This window comes from Quercus robur, chromosome 5 (genome assembly GCF_932294415.1).
Source record: "Quercus robur chromosome 5, dhQueRobu3.1, whole genome shotgun sequence".
Lineage (NCBI taxonomy): Eukaryota > Viridiplantae > Streptophyta > Magnoliopsida > Fagales > Fagaceae > Quercus > Quercus robur.
Window position 1 is genome coordinate 33808565 of NC_065538.1, and position 20744 is coordinate 33829308.

A 20744-nucleotide genomic window follows, 5' to 3' on the forward strand; every position below is an offset into this window, starting at 1 on the left:
GTTTAGGTGAAGGTGTTGTGTGGGTTTGCTGGAGAGAGACAAAAAGATAGAGAGGAAAGAGGGATGGAGGTGAAGAGAGAGAAACTGAATTTTTTATATTATTTAATGATATAATTTATATTATTTTAATAAATTGGATCTAAATATAGAAATTGAAATGTTGAGTAAGTTGTAAAATATGATAGTAAACGCGTGTGTAAAGAGGTTTTTCTATTTTTTGGATAAAGATTAATAATTTGCATTTATTATAATTTGAGATTTTTACTTTTTCTAATCCAAAAAAACTAAGGGTGTAATGAAATTAAAAAAAAAAATTGGAAAAAAAAGGTAGATAGAAGAAACAAATACATTGTGATGAAGTTAAAAAAAAAATATATATATATATATATATATATATGTGGAGTGCGTTTTGTAGATTAGAGGTGTTTTAAAACTAACAAAAAAGTAATCCTATTTTGTAGGAAGTTAGTGAGTAGAAGTAGGAATTTAAATCAATGTAGAAGTAGTAGTTTATTAGAAGGAGGAAGACATTTTAACGTAGAAGTAGGAATTTATTATTTTTGTCAATTTACTATTTTAACCTTATTTTTAAGTTTTAGGTAGGGGTATTTTTGACAGTAAAAAAAGCAATAACTAACTTTTTTTTTTTTCTAATTTACTATTTTAATCTAATTTTTAAGTTGTTGGTTAATTAATTTAGGGGTATTTTTGACAGGAAAAAAAGCAATAACTAATTTTCTGAATCCTCCTAATATATACAGATAAAGTAAATTTTAAGGGGCTAAAATAGAAAATTTTGACATCTTCAGATGCTAGTGCTCATAATAATGAGATGAAAAATGTTACTTAGATTCACACTATTCAAATTGAGATTTAGAAACAAAAATTCATCAAACATTGTTCTCTTTTATATTAAAATTCAGAAAATGTCAGGAACGGTTGAGATTGTTAACGAATGAAAGTCAGGTACTCGCCATTATTCTCTGTATTTTTTCGTGAAAGTCACGCGAATGAAATTATGAGATTGAATTGAACGGTTGAACACTTGAACCCCATTTTCATTTGAATTGACGAGGTTTTTGATCTGGGTGAGTTACGCTCATTGTATGGCATAATTTTTAGACAAAATAAAAGCACGAGATTCTTTCATGATATGTAAAATGCGAAATGGATAAAGCTATGCAATCTCAATGAATATAATAATTTACAATTAAAAAATTATAATAAGTGTTTATTTGGGAACAACTTATTTAGCTAAAAATGAGAGTTTTTTGTTAAAAGTACGATAGATAAAGTTAAAAAGTAACTGAAATAAGACAATAAGATTCATGAATAGTATCAAAAAGTGTAATGGAACTCATGAATAATAGCAAAAATAAATTAAATAGTAAAAAAAAACTATTTTTTAAGCCAATATCAAATTCACAGTAAGTTACAACAATTCTCATGAAATTTTAACTTGAATATCTTGATTTAAAAAAAAAAAAAAAAAAAAAAAACTGATGTGATGTGTATTTCTGAAACATGAAAGCTCCACAAAAATTTGTCGACTACAATGAGAGCATTGTATTTGAGGTTTGCTTATCTTAGTTACAAAGTTAGTTTATTTTCACCATTAATAGATGCACAATTATATAAAACCTCACACCTTTTTTTTTTTAAAATACAGTTATTACTTTGCCTTTAAGGATGCTAAATTATGTTTATTTTTTTTTTAAATTTATATAAAATAATGGTAGAAAGTTTGAGAACAGAATTTTGATGTAATAATTTGTAATTGTAGAAAAAATTAATGAATTCGTGCACATATAATTATCGGTCGGATCACTTTAACAAGTTGTGGCAAAAAATTATGTTAGAAGAGAAAAGTAATAATAATGGAGTCCCCGCTTGCTTGCAATGGTAAGGGCGACTTTCGGCGAGTGGCAATGGGGAGCAATGAGTGGAATTGAACAATGTTTGGTGGGTTCGGCTTACGCTTATGGAAATGGTGGGATTCATGGACATCAGGAAATGGAAATGGAAATTTCATATTTGGTAGTAAAATTCACGGCTGGAAAAGGAAATATACTGGGCCCGCTATTATTGATGGCTTAGATTCTACTGGATCACATAGGTTTGATCCCTTCACCTTGGCATATTTGCTTTTTTGATAAGGTACAATTCAGGGAACAAAGATAGAAACAGCCGCAAAATACAATAAAAAGACGAGTTAAACGATGCGAATAATTCTCTAGTAAGGACTAAGGATATACGTACAACTATACAAGGACAAACTACGATAAGAAAAAAGTCTATAAAAGTTGATAATTATGTAATTACACTTTTTTTTCGTTATTATAATTTAGGTCATTTATTTATTTATTTAGTAGATTATGTATATGGGATATGAAAAATTACATAACAAAAATGATATATTTAGTAAGAAAAATATTATTTAATAATCGGTGAAAATGCATTTTTCGTTCTTATGTTTTGCCCTAATTCTCATTTTGGTCTTTACATTTTATTTTTACCATATTTAGTTCTTATTTAAAAAAACACCATCCATTTTAGTCATTTTTGTCAGTGCTCTAACGGCAAAACCTAAGTCGCAGACGGAATTATTAAAATAATAATAATAAATTTTATTTTGGCATTAAAAAATGCCACATCAGCATCTAAATTAAAAAAAAAATTATTATTAATTTTAACTAAAAAAAAAACCAACTAATTAGCCGTACAACACCGAATTCTCTAGCAAATCAAACCCATAAACCAAGTAAACAAACCAATCTCCAACAAAAAAAAAAAACCCAAAAAATTTAGCTCAAATACAAATTCATAAATTCCAAAGCCCCCATTTTCTCAAACCCAACAAAATCATCAAAGACCCGTAACATGCCACACCTAAAATCTCCATTCCTTTTCTTGATCTTCTTCCCTAAGAAAACTTAAAAGACTTCATCAGATCATCTTGAGTTGTTTTGCAACTTTGTGTCATTTTCTCTGTCTTTTTATCTCTCATTCTTAACCCCAAATTTGAAATTGCAATCCCAAAACACACTAAATCGATAGATCCACATAAAATGAAATAAAAAGCACAAACCTTTTCAGCTTTTCTTCTTCTTCCTCATCTGCATTTACCTTCTTCTTCCTCCTTTCTTTTTTTCTGTTTTGCTCCTTTCTTCTTCTATCACCAGTCACTAGTACCCAAAAGCAAGGTTTTTTTTTTTTTTTTTTTTTTTTTCAATGAGTTGTCTATCACTATGGCATTGACAGGAGTTAGGCACTACCCTTTCCCCGTGTGAAAAGTTGGACATGTGGCTATCTCTCCACCTTTCATTGGGTTTGTAATTTTTTTTTAAAATTATTTGATTTGATTACTTTATTTATTGAAATGCAATTTGGTCTTTTCTGGAGAATTCAGTGCTGAATGGTTGTTTGTTGTGTTTTTATTTTTATTTTTTTATTTTATTTTATTTTAATTATGGGTTTGTGTTCTTGTTCAAGACACACTTAGATCTCAATTCATGTGATTTTTAGTTTTTAATTTTTTCATTTAGTTAAAATTAATAATTTTTTTTTTAAATTTAGATGCTGACGTGACATTTTTTAATGTCAAAATAAAATTTATTACTATTATTTTAATAGTTTCGTCTGCCTCTTAGGATTTTGCCGTTAGGGTACTGACGGAAATGACTAAAATGGATGATGTTTTTCTAAATAGGGACTAAATGTGGTAAATAAAAATGTAGGGACCAAAATGGGAATCAAGGCAAAACATAGGGACGAAAAGTGCATTTCCAACTTAATAATTTTTGTGAAATTTGAAATTTATTCAAATGATAAGATATTTTATCAGTTGAGATATCTAGAACTGACTATATCATGAGCTAGGCCTAAGAAGTAAAATGTTTGCATAATATTAGAGCATTCGCATTTAGGATGCTAAAAAATTTACTAGTATTTAGCTTCCTAAAAAATTACTTTATCTACTTTAACATCCTACTTAAGAATAAATTGTACATCACATCGTCTATTTTAGCATATAACACATTAAAATAATATACAAAACTTATTAAAATAATATAAACATCATAATAAAATACCACTTCAATACAGCTATCCACACCACCAACTCGTCTATAGCAATCACCACAACCATGCCACAATCAAACCCAACAATAACTACCACAAAAAAATTATCAACAACAAATAAATCAGCCACCACCACCACAATCAAACCCATAAATAATTACAAATTGCACAACAACGACCACCAAAATCCGTTAAACCAACAACTACCACCAAAACCAATTGTCGCAACCTAACTGCCACCATTGCAAACCCAACAACCCAGAATCAGATCAAAACAACCATCATGAGTGAGAGAAGCATGAGAGAGGAGAGAGAGACATTGGGTGAGACATAGAGCGAAGAGAGAGAAAGAGAGAATAGTAATTGAATAAAAAATTAGTTTGATATTTGGCACCGAGCTACAATAACTACTACTAGCAGCAGTTTACTCTAGCTGGGTGTCAAATTTTTTTAGATATAATGGGATGTGTGACCATGTGAGGTTTTTTGGTGTTTGATCTATTAAAATAGTATTTTGACTGTTTTAACACACCCAATGGTAATGCTTTTAGTTGAGGAACTTGGTCTAGACAAAACAAATAAAGATCCAAACATTGATCCCTCGCTTCACAGATATAAATCAACTACTTGAGAGTCTTGAAAAGTTGATCCAAGATTGGTCATCGAGTCAAACTCACATATATCCTAAAAAGAAAAGCTCGTTTGGACTATTGACTCATTAGGTCTTACATCACCATTAATTACACCCCACTGACTCGGGGCCATAAGTAGTGTTTTAACATAGAGTAATATTATGTTCATAATATTTTTATAACAAATTATAGACGGCATGTTATTATTGGTTATAATTTGGATACATCATTTATATCACTTTATTACTTATCAATAGCAACTTACTGCCTAAAATTTATTGTAAAATTATTATAAAAATGTTGTCCATGTAGCATATGTTACTCTTAACATATCCCCATCAAAAGAAGTTCAAGGGAGCATTGTTTGGGCAGTGATCCCCATCGGCCATCAGCAAGCCATTGAACCCTTTAAGACATCATTAAAAAAGAGTCGAATTTCTTGTATGGAACAAGAGAAAGAGAGAGGACAAAGATGGGAATGCAAATACTCCCGCTGAGTTGACCATTGAAATTTATTTGGATTGTTTCTTTTATCCAAGGCATTGATTGCAGCAGGAGTAAAGGCGTGAAGGATGATCGAAGCATTCCCAAATTCCATCCTTGAGTTTAGAAGATTTTCGGCCATCTAGAATTCACCTCTTATTACAATTAATAGACCTCACCTTGTTTATTTTATATTTTTGGGTTATGTTCATCTGTCATGCCTTAATATTTAGACCTTGGTTACTTATTTGGGCTTGCCCAAGATCCCATAAAATAATTATTACACACTGCACTTCATCACTTAAGAAATTAAAAAAAAAAAAAAAAATTAAGTCATTTATTTTATAGGCAGCTAAACATAAGGTGATGGTATTAGTCATAGGGATTAAAGCAGTTTGTGAATTTATTTTTTAGAAGAATTTGTGAGTAATTTAAATCTTATGGCAATAACGCATGAAGGATAAAGCAGTGAAACAAATTTGAAATTACTAAACGAAGAAAAAATAAAGGGTTCAAATGTGCACTTATTTTTGGGCTGAATAATAATCCCTATTCACATGAATTACTACTTGTGTGATGTTTGGATTTACTTTGGAATACCAGAGCATACTCATCATAAACTACTATTACTTTGGCTGTGTACCACGAAATCATTCTCTTGGTCCTTATGTGGGTTCTTTTTTTTTTGTAGAACAACACACAGGCCCAAGTTAAAGAACGAGGATCTTGGGCATGATGCTTTATGCTTTAAGGGACTGGGCTTGGTTCACCGCAGCTAAATTGGGCTGATTTCGAATCAAGTGGTGCACAAAGCGCGGATCCTACAACATATGCATGCTAACATACAACAAGTATATACGTATTGAACAGAAAGGAACAATAAAGAATGATATATGAGCAAGAAAAGTAAAATAAATAAAAAAACGTTAAGGATCCTTAGGATAATATGGAATGTCTCATTATTTTCTTAAGTTTTGTGATACATCATGCTCACTAAGACGTGTTACAAGGTTCAAATAAGTTCAAAAATCACATACTTAGATTGCTGTTTAGGCCACTAAGACTTGCGAAGTTTGAATCCCTTTGGATACGAGTGTGTTCTCTAGTGGTTGTTTGAGGATCTCGGACACTGTTTTCCCTCTTTTTTCTCCCATTTTGAATTTTGGCAGAGTTTTCTCAAGTATTTTTACTTTAATTGATTGTGGCTGAATGTCTTTCACTATTGGCTGCTTACCCTTTTATAATGCCATCCTAGGGTTTCTGGGGTACCATTGATTCCCCCCTCCCCTGGGTATCAGAACCAATGTTGTGTCAGCAACATTGGTGGTTGGCCCCTTCCTCATTTTTTATTATTTTCTTCTTTTGAGGTTCCTTCTTCAAAAGCCTCTAGCTGACTTTCTCGTTCTGGGGTGTTCTAGAAGGCTGACTTTTGTTTTTTCCTTCTCAAAAGCTTCTAGATTCCACTTTTTCAGACCCATCTTTTGGCTACTTTCCCTTGAGATACCAGGTTGAAAGATCCCTAGCCACATTCCTTCATGGTTCTTCTTCTTGGGTTCCTTGAGATACCAGAACCTTACTCATGAGTTGTTGGTTTCTAAGCCTTCTGATTTGTTTTTTGCATAATTGGGTGGCTGATAGGGACATATTTATTCTGGTTCCTTTTGTTTCTTGGCATGCCCCCTTGAATTGTTTTAATCCCAACCTGGCTTTACTACATGTTCTGAGGATCCCAGTCTTTTAGGAATCCCCAGGTATCCTATCCCAGTTCTTTTCTTGGGCTCCCCAGTGATTTTTCTAACCTTTGAGAGCTGGATTAGGCTTTTTCGTTCCTTTGTTTCATAATTTCCGAAACTTGCCCATTCATGAATTTCGGTCCCTCCTTATAGACCCTTAATAGGTTTGGACCTCTTTTCCTTTTTTCTTTATCGGAAGCCCAAATGTTTTGCTTTCCTAGACTTCAATCCTTTGCATTGTTTTGGGCCTTGGTTCAACATTGTGATTTTTTGGACCTCAACAGTCTTTTTTTGTGTTCTACAATACAACAAAATTTAAAACCCAATAGGACTTGTAATTTCTTCTATTTGTTTCACATGCGAATCATGATACTTGGGTAATTGCCAAAATTAGTATATCAACACCAGAATTTTGTTTTTGTCCCATAGTTTTCCATTGTAGTAATTAAATTCCTTTAATAATGAATTAGAATATCAAAAATAAAAAGTTTTATATTCGTTTGTTTTACAATTTCTTCACAAATGTTAAGATTACTATAGAGTCTAGTTGTTATTGATGTACTAAATAATAACTTACCACTTCAATATAAAATAATATTATAAATAATGTTTTATTTGCATAATTACTTTTATTTTTATTTACCTTAGTTGAGTCTATGACACCAAATTTTTGAGAGTTGGATGGTCGACCTAAAAAATTAGTGAGTTTTTCACATAGAACAGGAGTATAGGGTCTCGTCTGAGAGCGGATAAGGTACTATTATGGTTATGCCCAGGTAGGGAAGTCACATTGGCCATCGCCCTATGCTCAATTTTTTTTTTTTTTTTTTTTGAGACCTGGGTGTCAATTCAATTCATTTGAGCACTCCATAACATTGAAAAGAGAGATTGTGAAAATAATATCTTTAAAATTTTCTGTGCCTATATACTTACATTTTTGGTAGAATTCTTCTAAAAAAAACATTTTCGGTAGAATACTAGAATCAATAAGTACCTTAATAATGTTGTGCAAATCTGAATGCCCTAGCTCATTATACCATAGGTAATTCATAAAATCTCAATCCCTTCATCCCTTGTATTACATTTTTAATATATTAAATTGTTATAAAAAAATATTAATAGTTTTTTTTAACCTTTTAATAAATAAAAAAAATTGCCGTTTGTGTCAAAAAAGGAGGAGAAATTGATACCAATTGTTGGGGAATGGAGTCCAAACAAAACAAGCATTGCTAAACTAAACTAAAAGCCCTAAAACCAAAGGTACCATTTGTCATCAATCGCCATCTTCATTTGCTTCTTCAACCTTAAAATATAAGAGAAATATAACCAAAATCTCGCTTTAATCCTGGGTCCCACAACACTAAACCCTCACTCTTCAGTCTTCATCTTCTTCACCTCCCAATCTCAATCTGAAAGCCCTAAAACCCCTTCACTCTCAGCTCCTCCCATGGCTGCTGCTCTTCAACTCAGACCAAAACACAGAACAACCCTTCACAACAACCCTTCTCTCATCCACCTATTCTCCTCCTCCAACTCCTCCAACTCCTCCACTCCTCCTCCTCCAGACCCCACCACTTCTGACCAATCTCAATCCTCCTTTACCTCCTATTTCTCTGATGTCAAAGCCAGCCTCAAACACCAACAACAACAACAACAAAGACCCACTTCCCCATTTTCACCAAGGAACCTCACAAACCCATCATCAAAACCTTCAAACCCATCTTTCTCTAAGCCTTCAAAAGTCGCTTCCCTCGAAGAAATTCGCAAAAACCTCTCCGAATTTCGTTCCCGATCCGCTGTTCCACCTCCCACCATTCAGCCCAACAACTCTAACTCTGCACCCTCCCCTTCATCTCAGCACATTTCATTTCAAGAGCTTTACAAAAGAAATGTGACTGCCAAGGCAGCAGAGGAAAATGCTGCCAATAACACCACTGACTCCGCCCTCGGAAAGCTCGGTGCTGGTGCTGGTGCAGGCGGCAAGCTCTCTTTCGATGCGATTCGTGAGAGCTTGCGGCAGCTCCGATTGACAAATGATTCACCCCAGAATGAGAGGAGGAGTGGGGATCCCATGTCCTTATCGGCATTTAAGAATAGTTTGAAATTGAAGCCCGCGCCAGATTCTGCCCCGGTGTTTGGTGGGACTGATTCGCTGCCAGTTTCGGTGTTTGGGAAGGAGAGGGAGAGGAAAGAAGGGGAGAGGGAGACAATGGCGATGAAGACAGAGTTTGTGAAGATGTATAGCTATGGGGAGTTGGGGGAGAAGCTGAGGAAGCTCAGGCCTTCTGTGCAGGGGGGGAAGAAGGAAGGGGATTCGTTGGGCTTTTCGCTCTCCGAGTTGAATGAGAGGCTGATGAAGCTGAGGGAGATGGAGGAGAAGGAGACCGAGTCGAGGATTGGCGGGGTTTCGTTTAAGGACTTGAGGGAGAGCTTGGTTTGGCTAAGGTTGACAGAAACTGAGAAGGCAAAGAAAAATTCGAGTAAGTTTAGTGGATTTCGATTGAATTTTGGTGAATTGCTAGTTTTCTTAAAGTATGTTTTGCTAATTTGGATGGTAGTTGATAGGAGAATGTACTTTCTGTTTTGGTTGCTAACTGGACATTTCGAATACTTGGTTTGCAATAGTTGGCATTTGGATTTGAGTATAAAAAATAATGACAAATTATTGATGAAATATTATAGTTCTCTGATTCCTTCTTTAGAAAATTAGAGAGAGAATAAGAAAGTGATACTTTGGATTACTTGATCTTGTGTTAATATATCACCCCCTTCCTGAACCCCTGAAAAGATGAAGACTCTATGAACCAAAAGCTGATTTTGATAGTGAAATGTGGGTGGGGCATGGGGGCTTGATGTTGTCAAGCAAGTGGTGTTTGTGCAGTTTATATAAATTGTGCTTGTTTTGATGTTGTAATTGGATTGTTGATGATAAAAAGATATAGCCTCTGTTTTTGATTGCTGAGATTAGCAGGTGAAAAGGCGTTTAGTCACTGATCTTTGTCCTACTTGTTAAACTTTACAATGTTCTCAATACTTTTTTAGTATACTATAAAATATTATTTGAGTGTTCTCAGTTCAGTTATCATCTAGAAGCCACAACAACAACAAAGCTTTAGTCCCAAATTTTTTTGGGTTGGCTATGGATCCTCAACAATATTAGGTAGAGTTGGCCACATGAATTCTTTTCCTCCATTCTATTCTATCCAAAGTCATAACCTCTACATTACTTTCTAAATTGACATGTCCTTTTTTAACTTCTTACTAATATTGTTTTTGGTCTCCCTCTACCTTTTTTGTTCCCTCAACTTGAATCATTTCACTCTTTGTTACTAGTGCATTAATTGCTCTCTTTTGCACATGAATCATTTAATCTACAGGCCACTTATCAAAAAAGAAAAAGTTATCATCTAGAAGTCAGACCACCTCAGATTATCAAATTGGAAGATTTTAAGTGATAGATTATAGATTAGTCTCCACTTTTGGTAGTATGACAACAATTTAGAATCCTTTGCCTGGTTGTTGAACAAATTGAGCTCTGGTTGCTGTGTGGTTTAGTTCTTCCTTTCTTATTTATGATATATTAAACACTTCTCATACTAGGTATGGCAAAGGTTCTTTTGAACTCTTATAATTTAGCCAAGGCATCTAATAAAAAATGGGCTCAAGCTAGATCTTTGGGTTTCTCACCTGGTTTTTTCCAAAGCAAAATGTTGCTAGTCAACTAAAAATGGGCTCAAGCTCATGCTTATTAGATAACTTTTTTCTTTTCCTTTTTTAACATATATATATTTTTTACTTTCATATAATACTTGTTTGAATGTGTCTAATGTTGTGGAATATTGCTTTTCAAAATTGTTTTGGTGGATTAAATTTTGCCAGCTTTAACTTGTTTACATTTGATACAAAATCTATATTCATAATATTTATTGATTCTGATCTATTTTTTCAGTCCAGAGACTTGATATCTTGGGTCAGTTAGGCAGAACTCCAAACTTTATGCTGCAACCTCCAAAGGAGCATCTAGTTGAAAAGGCAAATATTCTTCTCTTAGCTTTTATATTCTTAAATCTCTATTTTTGGTTGAATAAGGTGACTAGATCAATCATTATTTTTCATTTAAAAAAGTGAAAACTCTCACATGCATAAATTATTGGAGCACTAGATGATAATGTTGATGATAGGACCTCCTAAAATGAGATATCCCAAATCCATTCCCTAAAGTTGTTCTCTAAATTCCTATTAATGTTTTAATGTGGAATTCCTTAAGAAGTAATTGTATTTGTGGTTGTAATTTCACTTGTGGTTTACAGTCTTGAGATAAAGAGAGAATTTGCAAAACCTATATGCTTTTGCTTGAAGACACTGTGTTCAGTGGTTGAATAGTAATGTATTTTGTAAAACATTTTGAGGATTACTTTTTCTTTAGATGGAAAAGAATGAAGCTTTTTTTTTTTTTTTTAATAAATAATTTTATTTTATAAATTTTTTATAGGTGAGAATATATTTATTATAAAGAGACTACGGGTCTGTTTGGGATCTGTTTATTTTGTTGAAACTGAAAATTTTTTGCTGAAAGTACTATAAATAAAAGTAAAAATTAGCTGAAATAGTACAGTGAGATAGTACCAAAAAGTGTAGTAGTAGCAAAAATAAGCTGAATAGTAAAATAAGCTGGCTTTTTAAGTTGGAGCCAAACGCACACTACATATGTTGGAAGGGTTCATTATTAAGTCAATTTTTGCTTCATAATTCAGATGGTATGATCTTGCATAAATGCAAACTCTTCATATGTTTGTGACTCTGTTGTTGCATTCTTAAAATTAAGAAATTACAGTCTCTGGTATTACTGATAACTGAAATAAACTAGTGTCAGAGTGATGTCTATTGTATCTTAAAAAAAAAAAAAGGGACGTCTGTTATCTACAATAGGTCCTTGCTAGACTTCCTTGTACTCTGAATATTTCTTTTCCTAAAAGAGTTGGAATCAAATTCATTATGTATTGATTCCTTTATTGGTGTAAACTGTGAATCCTACATGAAGTAACTCAACCTTATAGTATTGTTTTTTAATTATGCATGCTTAAGGTCTTTATAGGGTGATTTTTTTTTTTTTTTGGGTATTTGATCCTTCAGAAAGTGCATGTTCTTAAACAGAGTCCAGTATGAACTTATTAATTCCTGCATTATTTCAGATGAAGTTACTTTCCTTTAAAAATCTGAAGGGGTTTGATGCTCTAATATTTTTGAAATATGTTTAATGCAGTATTTCCATCCGGATAATATGTCTTCTGCAGAAAAAATGAAAATTGAGCTTGCAAAAGTTAGAGATGAATTTAAAATGTCAGATTCAGATTGTGGATCCGCACGTGTTCAAGGTAAAGGGGTTTACATTTTAGTTTCATTACACTTTTTCATCTTGAGAGATTGCATGTTTCTGATTTCTGTTTTTTGGTGCATGTGTATAATCTTTTTCTTTGGATGCATGTGTTGTTTATTTCACAAAATTGTATGTTAAAATATACTGCTTTCATCTAATTCTTTTGATTGACATGTTTCTGGCCTTATCTTTAGTTCCCTTTGTGTACATATATATGTACATAGGTTGTATGCATAAGATATCCTAAAAAATTACAACATGAATGAATTACAAACAAAATTATAGAGAATAAATAAAATCTACAAAAGAGCACTATGATTTTTTTTTTTTGTGGGGGGGGGGGGGGGGGGGGGGGTGTGGGGGCAGTGGGAAAGGGGTGTAGCTCTATAGTTAATTTTTTGGAACATATGAATATCTGCTTGTAATTCTTTGAGGAAGCTCAGAATTCCAACCTTTCCATTCCTTTTAATAATATATCTTTTGAAAGATAAAGATCTACAAAAGAATGAGTAGCACTAAGACCTGAAGAATGAGACGACTCATTTAATGATCTAGTGAAGTACGTCTTCAATTGAACCACCTAATTTTCTTCAACATCAAAGATGGTATGCTTCCTCAGTCCTCACCCTCCATAAAGTCCACAGCATGGAGGGGTTATGTTCCAAATGAAAGAAGCATTTCTCTCCAAGATCCACTAGACTTCGATACTGAGAAAATTTAAGTTCACAAAACATATGCAATATAACAATACAACAGTAAATGGTCCATGGATTCGCCACCACACCTGCACATGCAACACCAATTTACTATTGTGAGTCCTCTATTTACGAGATCATCACATTTCAATATATTTCCTTAAACTGCTGTTGAAATGAAGAAGGTGACTCTTTTTGATGCGCATCAAACACTCTTCCATAGGCAACTTACATCTCTTAGGCCTCTCAATGTCTCATAATAGGAGTGAACATCAAACCTTCCATGCCCATTCAACCTCCACCTCATTGGACCAGGGCCCTCTTGCCTAGATATATAAGACTACATGATGTCAGATGAGTCTATTGACTCGAGTTCCTAGTCAGTAAAATCCCTATTAAACCTGACATTACCAAGAGTGACTCTAGTTTCTAGTCATTTAAATCTCCATTAAATGTGACATTTCCAAGAGCGTATATTTCTTCCATTCTATTAAATCTTTGTGAAACATAATATTAAAAAGATAACCTATGAAAAAAAGAAGGTTTTGTTATGAAATGAGTAGCAGTTGAGTTGGCTAGCCAAGTAACTATTATCTTAATTAGCTTTGAATTTTTCCATGAGGTTGCAAACATCTAACCGGATCTGATTGGTGTGGTTTATTAGAAGTTGGTGTTCAAGCCATGGGATACCAAGGGTAATTGGTTATGTTATCTAGACTATTGTTTGATCCAAAAGGATAGAGTGAAGGGAAAGGAAAGGGAGAGGAGGGGGGGAGAGGGGATAGAAGGGGAAGGAAGCCTATATTCCCTTGGGATGCTTGATTGGTTAAAGAGAGAGAAGGGGGGAATGGAATCATAAAAGTGCTGCATATCTAAAAGAACTTGAAAGTAACATGTTTTCTTTCTCTCATATCTTCCTTCCCACTTCCTTCTATCCTTAAGTTTAATATATCATTGAAGTGCTTTGAATTGAGAGAATGCTGTCATAGAAATAGAGCGTGAAAGAAAGTTTCAGAATATTGTCTTCCACACATCATAAACAAATGAATATTAAGCTATGATTGAACAGCTATAAGGTAAGCCATGCTGTATAGTATAAAATTAGGTGTCATTAATAATGAGAATGGGGGCCCATTAGATGTTAAATTTGAGGAGACTAGTGACCGTTTATGCTTTTGGCCAATTTGATAGAGATCAGCAAAAGCAACTTTTGATGACTTCTTGGGTTTACCTTTCTCCTATCCAGTTGACATGGAAAAATAAAGAAGTGTTAAAATTATAGTACATATGAGCAATCGAGCATATGGTTAGACTAGGATGGAAAAAAATGTATTGTTTTCTGAGTTCTGTTGGGTACTGAAAAAGAAATTATAATTTATCAAATCTCTGTTGTGGCTAGGTGGAAGTGGAATATAAAAGTAGGTAGTTAGTAGTTCCCTTCGTTGTGGGGTTTTTGATTTTTTTTTGATAAATGCATACAAGGTTGTCTTATACTCTGAATTTTATGTAAAAATTTCAGCATTTTTTTCTCCTGCTCTTCAATTTTTATGAATCATCTACATAATGTTATAAAGTTCTTTTTAAGTCATTTGAACCCCTGAAATATGAGTTTATTCTCTCTCTCTCTCTCTCTCTCTCTTAACAATCTTTTCATTGTATGTTTTTTTGCCCTTCTTTGGGAGCAACACAACTTTCATGGAAATGAAAATTTCCCCCTTGTTCTTTTTACTTGGGAGAAGTGAGAATGTTAGTGATCCTTGAAAGTTCTTCCAAACATAATATGCTTGCAATCGGTGTTTTCTCTCTCTCTCTCTCTGTATTTATTTTTTTTGAGCTATGATTATGGATTTCCTTTATCTGTTTTCTTTGCAGTGGCGCAACTCACAACTAAGATCAAGCATCTATCTTCAGTTTTACACAAGAAGGTGACAATTGAACCAAGTATCTCTTTGTTTCAGTCTATATTAGATTAGTTTCATTGTATTATCTATCCAAAAAAAAAGTATTTTCATTGTATTACTTCTTAGTTTATTTATTTATTATTATTATAATAATTATTATTTTTAACACTTTTTTGGATCCAATCTTGCATTAGATTCTTTTACTTGGTATTTAGGGTAATATCAATCCTCATATGGTTGAACAAGAAATTGATTATTGCTCTTTACAAAGAGATAGTTATCGACCTGCACTAGTTTCTAATAAATTAGGGCTGTTGAGGTGATTAACGTGGTATAGATTGTTCTAGCTATTACTTTTAGTGTATTTTTGGAATGGGGGAAGATGAATGTGAGGAAAGTAGGTTTAAGTTTCAAGGGCTTTACATTGTTGATATGAAATATGACATCAGTCACACTTGGGGGTGTCTGGCAAGTGACGTACGGCCTCGATGATGGTGGTTGGTGCAGTTGAGAAGTTTTTCAAATCCATCCAAACCGCATCGAGTGTCTATACATTATGTATATGGGATGGGCTCAAATTACACCTATTGTAATTTTTGTCAACGTTATACTACTTCATAACTTTCTGTTAGATGTGTGTTGAAGTCCACTATTGGATTACATCATCTCCCCATATCCTTTATGCTTGCAAACTAGTAAGATGATAAGAGATCAATAACTATCTCATCTATAAAATGCTAAAATCTCAAGTTCTTTTGACTTTAAAAATTATACTTAAAGCATGAGTTTATGGATGACTAATATGAAAATTGGTGTGTGTATTTGAGGTCTAATGGTGGTGTGAAATACTCAAATTAATAAATGTCAGTGAGCTTATTTTGTGTTAGTATTATTGAAGAAATCACCAAACAATTTATTGAGTAGTGAGCTCTCATATTTTAATTCCTTTGTAAATTTTGTATTGCCTTGGTGAAAAATTCATAAATATTAGAGGTTTTTATAAGTCAAAATAAATATAAAAAATATGTGATACTTAATATTTGTCACACCTTGGAGATGCTCCCACTCTGAGAAAAGTTTATTCTTAGTGACCAACGAGCTACCACTCAACTGTTACTTCCTTCTTTTATTATAATGGTTGACTCCCACTGGGTGCATGAGTAACTTACCAATAAAAGAAAAGAAAAGTTAAAACCTCAGTGGTCTCATGTGTCAGCTTCATGTCTATATCACATTACTTTTTTATTTGTGTGGAGCATGGTGATGCAAATTGAATGTTAAGACTGCTTATAGAATTAGTTTTGTTGATTTGATCAACATCAAATGGATGTATAATGGTCAATGCAACTGCATGGTTGAATTTAATTAAGGAAGTTAAGGTACAACACTGAAGGAGTTATAACCTAAGATTTATTCTAGGGTATTAAAGGTTTGATATTTAAATAATTGTTTTGTTTCCTATAATTAATTTTTATGGTTTGCATTGTGCTTTAATGCATGAGCAATAGTGTTCAAATTTTCTTCATTCACAGCACATTGGACACTAGTGAAAGTTACTATAAATTCAAATGAAACTTTGGACAACTAAAATGTCACTTTTTGCTATACTTCTTTGGTGAGCTGACTCCACTAATTGCAATGTTGCATCAAGCCAGCAATTTATGTGGCAAGCCGACAAGCTAGCATTTGCAATGTTGTATGAAGAATATGATATTATGGAACAAGAAGTTATGTGTACCAGTCTTGGACTGGCAACAATCTGGCTATTGCTAAATTGTGTCTTGTTAAAGCTGTGCATCCTATAAATCTGTTTGACATTTTTAATTAGTTACAAGTTGCTGTCGCCTTCAGAATAAATGTCAATATATTATAGCTGCTTGGGGTGCCAAAAATTTATAGCAAGAGTACTAACAAGTCTACCTTTTAATTGGTTGCATGGTCTCTTAGCCCAAAAAAAAAAAATGATTGCATAGTCAGTACAGTAGGTGCTGTTACTTCCCTTTTTTTTTCCTACTTAGATTATTTATTTATTTATTATAATGCTGTAGGATAAGCATTCTATAAAGGGTCTTCAAGCAATGGTGCAGAGGAGGAAGAGAATATTGAAATATCTCCGAAGAACTGATTGGGATTCCTACTGCTTGGTTCTCTCTAAACTTGGTCTCCGTGACAACCCTAACTACAAGCACTAGAATAGTCCACAATGTGATCCCTGTGTTTTCTTTGTAAGATATTATTTGGTCTCTGGGATAACCTTTATCAGATGAAAACTAGGCTAGTCAATATAGTGACCAGCTCTCAATTTCTTTTTTTGTTCTTTCTGTTCTCTGTTTTTGTTTTTGGTGTAAGATCACAATTTTAGTTGGTCTACCTGAGTTTTGGTCCATTCCATATGGGAGTCAAAGGATGTTACAGTTCGGTTTTGATCCATTTCCTAATTTTTGGCTCGCTTCTTCCCTTTTTCTTACAAGCTTGTTCTTAATGTATGTCATTTTGAAGACATTGTTGTTGAATTTTCAAGTTGATGTAACAGCAAAGAAAATCATACATTTCTGTACTTCTATAGTTCTATTTATTTTTATTATTCTAGCTTCCAATAGACTCTCTCTCTCATATATATATATAATGCCTGCTGTGGTATCTTCACCTCACCCGGGAGAGAGGATACCACTTAATCCAATCATTAGTTAAGTAGTGATACATACAAAAATCTAATTATTAGAAAAGGTTTGGCACCAAACATGTTTGGCGCCTTGGTTGGGTTAAGTGAGTCATGTGTAAAGGACAAATGTCATTTTCCCATTGGTGGTTGGAGCCCAAGGTTGTTAATATGTTTGGAACCAAATTTTGTCCATTAATTTTTATGAATAAAAAAATTAATGGAATAATGTTAGGGGGTTTCTTGATTAAGTTTTCTTACTACTACCACTAAAGCGAGTTGGTTTCATGACAATAATGGTTGAGACACAACGAAATTTATAATTTTATGGAAATATTCATCACTATTTCCCTAAAATTACAAATTTCAACGACACTAGATTAACGTCTAGAGAAAATTTTGGCGATGGACAAAAAACTGGAATAAGTTGCACATAGTTTTGTTTCAATTTTTCTTCTGGTCTTGTCATTGAAGAACATTGGGTTCTACGTCCAATATTGTTTTTAATTGGGTTGAGACTCATGGAAATTTATATTTTTATGGAAACAATTACCTATATTTCTTTAAAAATAAAAATTTTAATGAGTTAACCTCATCTAGAAACATTATTGGTGATGGAACATAGTGCACTTAAGTGGCACAAGTAAGAAAGATTGAAATAACTTCACAAAGTTTTGTTTTAAGTTTTTCTTCTAGCCGTCATTGTATCACATTGGGTTTTGTGATCAATTTTATTTTTAATTGGGTTGAGACTTATTATGAAAATTTTATATTTTTATGAAAGTAATTAGTTCTATTTCCCAAAAAAATACAAATTTCGATGAGTGTAGGTTAACCTCATCTAGAAACACTATTGGTGATGGAACACAATGCGCTTGAGTAGCACCATGAAGAAAAACTAAAATAACTTCACAGAGTTTCAATTTTTCTTCCAGCTATCACTAAAAACATACTGGGTTTCATGACCATTATTGTTTCTAATTGGGTTGAGATTCATAGAAATTTATATTTTTATGAAAATAATTAGCTCTGTTTCCCTAAACATACAAATTTCGACGAATTTAGATTAACTTCATCTAGAAACACTATTGGTGATAGAACTTAATGTGCTTGAGTGGCCCTAGGAAGAAAAATTGAAATAACCTCACATGGTTTTGTTTTAGTACTTCTCCCCACTATCACTAAAGCACGTTGGGTTCCATGACCAATATTGTTTTTAACTGAGTTAAGGCTCATGGAAATTTATATTTTTATGGAAATAATTAGCTTTATTTCCCTAAAATTATAAATTTCAACGAGCCTAGATTAACGTCGTCTAGAAACACTATTGGTGAGGGAACACAATGCACTTGAGTGGTACCATGAAGAAAAACTAAAATAATTTCATAGAGTTTTGTTTAGTTTTTCTTCCGGTTGTCACTAAAGCTCATTGGGTTTCGTGACCAATATTGTTTCTAACTAGGACGAGACTCATGGAAATTTATATTTTTATGGAAATAATTATCTATATTTCCCTAAACATAAAAATTTCTTCAAATTTCAACGAGTCTAGATTAACCTCATCTAGAAACACTATTGGTGATGGAACACAATGAGCTTAAGTGGCACAAGGAAGAAAGACTCAAATAACCTCAGATAGTTTTGGTTCATTTTTCTTCATGATGTGATTGAAGCACATTGAGTTTGACCAATATTGTTCCTAACTGGGTTGAGACTCATGGAAATTTATATTTTTATGGAAGTAATTAGTTCTATTTTCCAAAATATACAAATTTTGACTAGTGTAGATTAACCTCATCTAGAAGCACTATTGGTGATGGAACATAATGCGCTTGAGTGTCATCAGAAAAAAAAGAACCAAAAATAATCTCACATTTCTCCCTGTTGTCACTGAAGCACATTCCCCCACTAATGTTGTTTCTAACTGGGGCTTGGGTTGAGCCTCATGCAAATTTATATATTTATGGAATTAATTAGCTATATTTCCCTAAAGATACAAATTTCGATGAGTCTACATTAATTTAATCTAGAAACACTATTGGTGATGAAACACAATGCACTTGAGTGGCAACAATAAGAAAAACTAAAATAATCTTACATAATTTTGTTTCAATTCTTCTCCTTGTTGTTTTGAAGCACATTGGGTTTCATAATCAATATTGTTTCTAATTAGGCTAAGAGTTGTGGAAATTTATATTTTTATGAAAATAATTAGCCCTATCTCTCTTAAAAAAAAAAAAAATTCAATGAGTCTAGATTATATCTCGAAACACTTTGGGTGATTGAATATAATACGCTTAAGTGGCACAAGGAAGAAAAGATAAGTTCATGGGCCAAATTCAAGCCCGTCATTCATTGCTTATCCATGACCCTGACACGGTTTAAAATCTAGTCCATAGCATATTAGCAACCGTTTGACTGAGTCTGATCTGGGACCTAGTCCGTCTATTCATTTTGACTCACTTTTGGACTCAATTTTGCCTTTTGAGCCTAAAATCTTCTTCAATCATAATATGAGCTAAGTTGTGGTTCGAACCTTATTTAGAGCTGTGTGCGCCAAAAATGAAGTTGGCAGGCTGGTCCTCACTTGGGCTCACAATCTATTTGTGATATGGGCTTTGGATTTCCTACTTTGGGTAGTTTCTAGCACAAAGACCCAACACAGTAACCCCCCTTAAGAATTCCTCTTCTCTCACTACAACCTCTTTTCTGTTGCTCCCTCTACTCCTCGTTTCTTCTCTCAACCATTCAACCTCTTTTCATCCTCAGCTTCTCATATTTATAGCCTAATAATTAGTGGAGAGACTATGATTACTTCCAACGTTAGTGCAGTAGGAGGTCCAATGTCGTTAATTATGAGTGGGTGTTTAGGTGGGAGTGGGGTGTGGTCAAAGTGGCTTTGGAAATGGTTCCCGCTTCAATAGATATGCTTGGCAGAGATATTCAGCAAGGTATTGCCCGACATACAAGAGATGGTGTCCCCGAGTGCTATGTGGTTTGCCGAGCAATGCCCAGGCGACGGAAGAGGGTGCGTGCTAATTGAAATTATCCACTCCTTACGCTTTCGAGCAATGTGAGGCATGGGATAGTGACTTTTGTGGGCTTGGGTTGGGGCTTTAGGAAGAAAGAGGTTGATGCCATGGGCCATACTGTTGAGTCAGGATCCAAGGTCCAGCTGGGCCTA

At 33.5% G+C, this 20744-nt stretch overlaps 1 protein-coding gene across 1 annotated transcript; it reads left to right on the top strand.

The window, feature by feature from the left end:
• The first annotated feature begins 8177 nt into the window (after nucleotides 1-8177).
• LOC126725823 (uncharacterized) lies at nucleotides 8178-17458 on the top strand. Its single transcript, XM_050430795.1, has 5 exons — nucleotides 8178-9408; nucleotides 10878-10960; nucleotides 12192-12303; nucleotides 14873-14925; nucleotides 16950-17458. Exons 1-5 carry the CDS (start codon nucleotides 8376-8378, stop codon nucleotides 17091-17093), a joined length of 1425 nt encoding a protein of 474 aa, XP_050286752.1. The 5' UTR covers nucleotides 8178-8375; the 3' UTR covers nucleotides 17094-17458.
• Nucleotides 17459-20744: the final 3286 nt, after the last annotated feature.